General features: G+C 27.4%; 1 protein-coding gene across 3 annotated transcripts; it reads left to right on the forward strand.

Moving 5' to 3' along the window:
- Positions 1–2,184: 2,184 nt before the first annotated feature.
- LOC107628541 (protein BRI1-5 ENHANCED 1) lies at positions 2,185–7,276 on the forward strand. Of its 3 annotated transcripts, none has more exons than XM_016331182.3 (5): positions 2,185–2,808; positions 3,059–3,349; positions 5,474–5,716; positions 6,446–6,641; positions 7,007–7,276. In XM_016331182.3, the coding sequence occupies exons 1-5, from the start codon at positions 2,658–2,660 to the stop codon at positions 7,152–7,154; spliced, it is 1,029 nt and encodes a 342-aa protein (XP_016186668.1). In that variant the 5' UTR covers positions 2,185–2,657; the 3' UTR covers positions 7,155–7,276. The 3 variants fall into 3 exon arrangements, with proteins under 3 accessions (XP_016186668.1, XP_020971974.1, XP_020971975.1); XM_021116315.2 differs by having other exon boundaries at positions 6,575–6,641; XM_021116316.2 differs by having other exon boundaries at positions 7,011–7,144.
- The last annotated feature ends 1,769 nt before the right edge of the window (positions 7,277–9,045 follow it).

Genomic DNA, 9,045 nt, shown 5'->3' on the forward strand with positions numbered 1-9,045 from the left:
TATGAGATTTTAAGTGTAAATTGGATCACGAGTTTGTTCAAATTTAATTCGATTCCATCTATGTACATCCTTATCGCAAAAAATTTGGCACACAATTCATAACATTTGATTGCAGCACACTTACACTTTTAAATATCGTTTGGATAAAATATATTTTTTGTATTTAAAATTTTTTAAGAGAAATTAGGATGGATATTCATGGTGGGTGTGACAAAACTCTAACGCACTCTATAAAGGATAGAGCTTCATTTGACAAAAAAATTAATAATAATAAAATAAAAGGATAGAGCTTTATATATTTTCATTCCCAAGGTTTGTGATATGTTTCTTGACTTCCTTATTTTTCCACTAAATTTCTGTTTTGGTCTTGAGATTCACGCGACTATTCATTTTGGTCTTTGAAATTTAAAATTATCTATATTGGTCCTCTAGATTTAAGTTCGCACACCAATGTGATCCTTCGATTCTTTTCGACGATGATTAGAAAAACGGAATGTTGGGATGACACCCTCCTTACTATGTTAGAGGATCAGTAAACGATGTAATTTACCATTGACATCCAAACAAGTCAGAAATGTAGTCGTTTTGTATACGAAGGAAGAAGAAACGATAGAGACCCAAAATAAAGTATTATTCTTCTTCTCTACCTCCACTATTCTTCATTTCTGATTTGTTTGGGTGTCAAGAATAAATGACGTCACTTACTTATCATTCAGCATGGCTGAAAAGATGTCATCTTAGCACTCCATTTGCTTAATCATCACTAAAAAGACTCGAGGAATCATATTGGTGTTTGAACTTAAATCTAGAAGACTAATATAAGTAATTTTGAATTTCAAAAACTAAATTGAATAATCGCGTGAATCTCAGGACCAAAATGAAAATTTAGTCTTTATTTTTCTTTTGGTTTTGTTTTATCCACCTTGCTTTTTTGGTGAACATTTCAATAATGTTGCCAAAAAAACCTTCAATCTTGATTGCAAAGAGCCAAAGACTAACAGAATAATAATAAGCTAATACTATAAGAGGAGATTAGAATATATACAGGGGATCACCTTTTCTTGGTTACTCAATTAGTATCGTTGACCCTTGAAACCCAAAATTAATGAGATATAGGCTGGTTTGTTTTGTTGTTCTTTTAAGTTATTATCATTTTGTGAATAAGAAAAATACTTTTTCCAGATTAAGTATATTTGCGTCATGAATGATAATTAAAATGTAAATTTAGACTACGTTTCTCTAAAAGATGTTGTAACAAATGCTAACTACTCTTAGATTTTTCTATGCAACAAGTAATATATTTTAATTTAAAAAACGTTGACTCATCTACCAAATGCTATTTTTGTCATTTTATGTTTATTAGAGAAACTCGTATTTAACATTATCCATGTCATGACCCTGACATGGACAGCTACTAGTCTTTTGATTTTGGGAGGGGCACTGATTTTTCGGCTCTTGTTCAAAAATATCTGAAACAGGCTTTAATGTTCATCATAAAAAAATGTATGTTAACTTACATAACAAGATCGTCATGCAATTTTAAAGCTCATGAAATCAAGTTGGCATTAATATTAAATGAATTTTATTATCCTGTACTCTAAAAGTATGGATTACGCATCTCATAAAAAAATATTTTAACATTATTTATTATTTTTATACATTAAAAACGTAAAAAAATTTATTTTTACAATAAATAATACTAAAATATTTTTGCATGATCTGTATGTTTAACCTATATTTTTAAAGTATATGATAATAAAATTCATATTAAATATAATTTGCTTACAAGTTACAACCACTTAGGTATTTACTTCTTTTGCATTTAAATAAGTATTTATTAGTCTTCATTTAGCAAAATTAAGTAACATTAAATGAATGGAATTTATATACTTAATAAAAAAATAATTTCGTCCAACTAATCTAAACTATCTAAAATAAAGCTATAAAATTATTTCTTTAATTCACTTACGCAATTATGATTAAACACTACTTATTTATAACCAAATTTAAAAATATCTATTTTTTTTTTTCATTTTTGGGATGAATTTTATTAGACGTGTGTATCTTTTTTCTTCTAAATTTCAGTTTCAAACGTACAGCTCAAAAACTTGTTAATAAAAACATAGAAATTAAAACGTATCTGGGAATGAATGATTTGTGAACACACTAGACATAATGCAAACATCTCTATGAATCAAACTACATACACATTTAAAACATGACATCATGGAGAGTTAATTAAAATATGTTACTAAAAATATAAATAAAATCAAATCCTATATCCATAATACGCAATATTATTATTCATGATCGAAGAGCGAGGCACAATAAACTACTAAATGATCGATGAAAGAACACCTCAAAAAATGGGAATACATACATACTTTAATTTCAGAAGAAGTAACATTATAGTACAGCTAGCATCATAAATCATCATAATACCATTAATTCAACCCATATATATATTTATTAACAATATACCTAAAATAATAGCTGGAATAGCCTGTGAATATGGCATTAAATGTTTCATATTAAATATGTGACACCCTTTATTTAAATCATCATAATATATATATGTAGTTTACCAGCCACTGAGAAGAAATTAAAGTGGAGATCAGAGCTAGGGAAAGAGAGGAAGCAGATCGAAGAGAGAAATAATGGAAGAGGGAAAAGGAACCGTTTGTGTAACTGGTGGGACAGGGTTTGTAGCATCATGGCTAATTAAGAATCTTCTTCAACGTGGTTACTGTGTTCGAGCCACCGTTAGATGCCATAGTAGTAGTGCTGATGATGAAGGAATAACAACGGGTATGTATGTGTATATATATAACTACTATAATCTTCTTTTCTTAATTAGTTATTATTATAAATTTAGTTTTAATTATTTAACAAACTTCACCTCTAATAATTAAGAGTCGACAGCTTGGGTTTAGTATTTTTTTTTCTCTTTCAAACGTCGTGAATTTGAATTCTATTTAAAAGTTTGTTGTTGTATAATATCATTAGCTTTTACAATAATTGAAATGAAAAGTTGAGATTTAATTTTATGTATGGACAGAAAAGAAGAAAGACCTGAGCTATTTGAGAAAGTTAGAAGGAGCATCGAAGAGGCTGAAAGTGTTCCATGGAGAGCTTGAAGAAGTGGGTAGTTATGACGAGGCCATAGAAGGGTGTGTAGGGGTGTTCCACCTTGCTCATCCAATGGATGTGAATGGAGAAGAGGGGGAAGAAAAGGTGACAAAGAGAGCCATGGAAGGTACACTTGGAATCTTGAAAGCTTGCCTTCGCTCTAAGACTGTCAGAAGAGTGGTTTACGCTTCCAGTGCTGTCACTGTCTTGTACAATAATGGTAACAACAATCCCTCTTAACTAAAAATACATGCATAATTATATTTAGAGAAAAAATTTGAAGTGTATCTAAAACGCAGATTTTTCAATATATAATATATATATTAATTTAAATTAATAATTAAAATTAATAGAATATTAATATTTTAGGTACATTTAAAATTTTTTCATACTTCAAATTTTATTGCTAGCTTATAGGTATATGTGTGTTAACTATTAAATACTGTTATTGCTTTATAAATTTTTAATTTTTGATTAAAACTTTTAACCAAAGAGTAGCTTAGATAGTTAGATTCCTTATTTTATATTCGTTAAGGAAAAATACTGGTAACTAATAGGATTTAGTGTTTAGTCAATAATTCACAATAAAAAGAAACATTTTAAATTAAAAATAAAAAACTTAAATTTAAATAAAAAATTTAAAATTTAATATTTAATATTTAAAATTTAAAATTTATAGTGACTAGTAGCAGTGGGTGATTAGCAATGGCAGGAGGTGATTGGCGCCGACAATGGTGGTAGTTAGCAAGGGTGGCTGGTGGTATAGGTAGGAGATATTTGGTGGTAAGTAAAATTGATGTGTTCGGAGGAAGAAGGAAAAAAAAAAGGTGCAAAAGAGCAAGTTCGAAAAAAAAAAATTGTGAATGGATATTGAGTTTATTTTTTTAGATATTGGTGGATATTAGCTGAGTTTTTGTTAGTTATCTAACATAAAAAGTATAGGATATGAGTGCATATAAGTCTACTCGGATCGGATTATATTTGATTAGACTTTAATTCTCTAATATTTTACTGAATCTATTTTAAAGAATTCAATTCGATCTTAAATTGATTCGAAAACTAATCAGATTGATTTGATGTAAAATTAGTGTATACAATGATATAAATTTTAATATTTTATATGATAAATTTAGAAATTTTGAATTCTAAAAATTAAATTTAACAAATGTGATATTATATTTATACTAAAATAAATTATTTTAAAATTAAAATAATAATTTTTAATATTATAATATTAATTGAAATATAAAAATATAATATTTTATTATTAATTTCATTTTAAAATATATTTTAATTATAAAATATAATTTGGGACTAGGCCGAATTTTATTCAAAGTATAATTTGAACCCAACTCAGAATAATATAAAGTAAAAATAAATGACAAATTTAAATCCATCAAAATATACTTTGAGTTTGGATTGTGTCTTCTTTTTTTTTTCTCATTGAAAAAATCTGTACCTCCATATAACCTCTCTAACCTTTCCTTCTATTTTTCTAGCTGCCTCCTTTGTCTTGCAATATTCTAGCATACTTCAAAGTTGTATTTAAATTGGGATATATATAATCTTCCTTTTCTATTCTTAATGTAGCACTCCATCCATCTCTCTAGGTGGATTATAAATTGCTTAAAAGTCATAGAGAGTCTCTTTTTCACTCTGATAATATTAGTATCTTTAATAAAAAAAGAAAAATCTAAAATAGTTTCTGATAATTATTTCAAAAGACAACGAGATATTTGACAAAAAAAATTTAATTCGACCTCTAATAATTATTTCGAAAGGACAACGAGGTCTCTGTGCAAAAAAAAAGTTAATATTATATTTTTTAGCACAGAATTAATCAATAAAAAAAAATCAAAGATCGGATTAGTTGTTTTTTTTTTTTTTTCTTAAGAATCTCGTTATCTTTTTGAGATAATTGTCGAATATTGGATAAGTATTCACTCTAAAAAAAATTGAAAGACATTATGAGCATGAGACTAGCTTTATTCTAAAACTCTCTAGTTAATTTCAGATAGCATTAAAAGCTAATCTCTATTGTACCAGCACTAACTCCGGATACGAATTGATGTAGTTGTATGTGATAGATAAGAATTGATTTCTTATTCTCAGATTTCTCACAAGATACGTTCATAAAATAAATTCTCAAGTAGTTTTAGGTGCAGTGACACATAAACTCTAGTAGAGACTTTCAAATTCTAGAAGGACATAATTATTGTAGATTTAAATGGTTCTAAAAGTTTTAATTACACTATTAAATCTATATTTATATTATTATATTCGTATTTTATGGGTTTGTAAAATTATTGTATTTATTATGTATCGTATTTGTCACGCAACCTAGGTAAGAATGCGTTGGAAACAGTGGATGAAGAAACATGGAGCGAAATTGAAGTTTGCCAAAATGGTAACAATATTGTAAGCTCTTCATATTTGGTATCAAAAATCTTAACTGAGAAGGCTGCATTGGAGTTTGGAGAAAACAATGGTTTGGAAGTTGTGAGCTTGGTTCTTCCTTTGGTCGTTGGACCATTTATTTGTCCCAACATCCCATCATCCGTACACATAGCACTCGCCATCATATTAGGTATGCATTTCAATTTCTCTTCATTATTCAATAATATTAAGAATTAACATTATAATTTTAATTAAATTATTAAATAAATTCAATATAACATTTGCTAAAAATAACATTTGTTAAATTTAGATTGGATATTTTTTTAATTGAATTTTAAATATTTTTATTTTTTAAAATTTTAGAATTTTTTTTATATTAAATGTTGACTATGTAATAATTTGTTATAAATATCGAGAGACTAATATCTAAAAAAGATCATCTTATTTTAAAGTGCAAACACCTGGAAAAATTTTTTAAAAGACTTTACACTTTTTCTCGTCATAATAATTAACTAACTTTTATCATGATAATTCTCTCAAAATCTTGTAACTCATCATTTTATAATAAGAGTTTAATTTTAAAAGACTTTATACTTTTGCTCACAATAAATTAGTTTTACACGTGTATTCAATTACATAACATTACATTAGTAAAAATAACTACTTTTTATATTAATCACGTGAACGATCATATAAAAAAACGGATGTAATTGTACGAATGTATCAAACACTTTACAATCAAAATTAAACTAAAAAATTGTTAGTCAAATTATATACGTACAATTATATATCTTTTGTCTTCATATGTATGTTAATATTACATTGATTAAATGTTTTGTTTTAAAAATAATTTTAAATTTGAATAAATCCGTACGTATATTCCTCACCATCCATAGACTTTTATATATATTGTGTGCAGGAGACCATAGTAAATACGAGTATCTAACCAACTCATACATGGTGCATATAGATGATGCTGCCAATGCACTTATATTTCTTTTTGAATATGCTAATGCTAATGGAAGGTACATTTGTTCCTCCCACCAAGTATCATTCTATCAGGTTTATCAATTACTTTCTCAAAGATACCCACACCTTCATATCTCACTACCCGAGTAAGTTCCATATTTTATTTCACTTTTTATTTTTTTTTTACCCCCTTTTTCTTTAATTAAGTTTTTATTAAGCATAAAATTACCGATTTATTGTTTTTTTATAGCAAACACTATTTTGATATTAGAATTTTTTAAATAGCCAATATACATTTCCTTTGTGTTATTAATAAAAAATCTAAATTTTAATAGTATTTTTTTTATGAGTTTGTTTATTTGGTGTATCATTAACATTTTTATTTTGCAAAAAAATGTACACTAAAATGTTTATTCAGCACTTTTATTTATTTATTAATTTTACTAAGAAAAGAAAAGCGAGCCTATTGATGAATATAAATAAATAACCTATTTTCTTAACTGTTTTGTAGTAAGTTAAGGGAGACAGCAAATGGTGATCTGAAGTTCAGTGATCTATCATCAAGAAAGCTGTTGGATGCAGGTTTCAAGTTTAAGTATGGCATAAATGAAATGTATGATGGAGCTATACAGTGTTGCAAAGAGAAGGGCTTTCTATAGTTTATTTAGGACCCATTATCATTATTATATATACTTGCTAAGGGAGGAAAATAGAATGTTTATAGTATAAAAATTACACTACAATTTTCTTCTTTTTTCACCTTAAAAAACCACTCACAAATAAATCCTAAAAAGAAAATGCACTTATCACTTGAATTTTATATGAATTAAGTGATATGTTTTGTTTTTTTTTATGACATTCTTTTTGTTTGAAAATTATCTATGACTTATGAAAATAAAATACGAAATATTTAAAAGATCATAATGTAGATCATCATTCAAGTGAAGATTTATGTAGGTAAGGAATAATGTATGCACAAGCCGTAAAATATAAGGGGGGTTATTTAATTTATTAGGAGATCAGAATGCAATATGAACAACATTCATTAGCAATGCTACATACATGTTACTAGAACGGTTGCATGCACATGGACATGGATACATTTGTATCCTTTTAAAGTGATGCGTCAGGCTTAGAGACTTGTAGACATTATCTAGTTTGACTAGAAATATAATAAAAGAAAAAGGATAGATAAAAATAATGGAGTGAAAATAAGGGTGGCAACACTACCCGAACCCGCGGGTACCCACCCCGCCCCTACCCGCTCGGGGCGGGTAATTACCCGCCCCCGCACCGGGGCGGGTTTTAACGGGGCGGGTTCTTGGGCGGGGCGGGGCGGGGTCGGGTTTAGGTTGAACCCGCCCCTACCCGCCCCTACCCGCCCCGGTATATAATATATATGTAAATATATATATTTTTAATATATAATATACGTAACATATATAAAATAATTAGTAAAATAATTAATAATATTATATTATATATAAATTTTTACTTTAATTTATATTATGTATGTAAATGGTGGTTATATAATTTTTAAAATTTAATTTTATTTGTTGGATTTAATTATTATAGGGGCGGGTAGGGGCGGGGCGGGTTAGGGTTTAACATTTTACAACCCGCGGGTAGGGCGGGGCGGGTTTAATGCGGATTTTCTGTAGGGCGGGGCGGGGTCGAGTAGAGCAAAAACCCGCCCCTACCCGCCCCGTTGCCACCCCTAAGTGAAAATAGTATTTTGTTTATTATTGAGAGTAATACTTGAATCTTTAATTTTTGTCAGTTAAATTGATTAGTAGAAAAATTCAAAAGTCAAAGAATTAATCTAGCCACATGTGTTCTGATTTTGTTTTATTTTTACAGTTTTAATTTTAACAGTGTCACCGATGGAATAGATTTTTTAATTTCTTAACAACTTTATAAATTTCTTAAACAATAGTGTTCATTTGAATTGAAAAAGTGGCTTCCATTTTAATAGTTCCAAAAACATTTGGACTATTAAATAATCTTAATAATAAAATATATTTTTTAAATTTTTAAATAATTATTAAATAATTTTTATTTAATTTTATTTATTAATTAATTCTTTATATATTATTTAATTTTAAAATTTATTTTATATTTTATAAATTATTATTTTATTATTCATTATCTTCTTATCTTTAGAATTTTATAATTCTAAAATCTAATTCTTTGTATGAAACTATATATGAGAAAGATGAGTTTACTTGTAAAGAGAACCGAAAAAAAAAACCTTAGAACAGGTGTCATTATTAGTACGGCTAAGATGAATTTGTGGATTTCAATAACTTCGATGGTGGTAAAACAAAAATTTTACTATAAATTTACCGGTTTTAAAATATAATTGGTGTGTTATGAGAATTGATTCTCTTCTAATAATGTAAATTAAATATTGGATCTAATATAATTTATTGATTATAATTACAGATCTTACGTACCGTCTCTAATAATAATAATAATAATAATAATAATAATAATAATAATAATAATAATTCATAGGAAAGTTATTATTACCTTCATGCAAAGTAAGCG

The sequence above is a fragment of the Arachis ipaensis genome, chromosome B2 (genome assembly GCF_059453495.1).
Source record: "Arachis ipaensis isolate K30076 ecotype BB chromosome B2, ASM5945349v1, whole genome shotgun sequence".
Lineage (NCBI taxonomy): Eukaryota > Viridiplantae > Streptophyta > Magnoliopsida > Fabales > Fabaceae > Arachis > Arachis ipaensis.

Excerpts from the sequence above, each read along its gene's own strand:
- LOC107628541 (XM_016331182.3), top strand. The coding sequence starts at position 2,658 with ATGGAAGAGGGAAAAGGAACCGTTTGTGTAACTGGTGGGACAGGGTTT. Across the intron at positions 2,809-3,058 it reads TGATGAAGGAATAACAACGG|AAAAGAAGAAAGACCTGAGC; the intron begins GTATGTATGTGT and ends ATGTATGGACAG. Across the intron at positions 3,350-5,473 it reads CACTGTCTTGTACAATAATG|GTAAGAATGCGTTGGAAACA; the intron begins GTAACAACAATC and ends CACGCAACCTAG.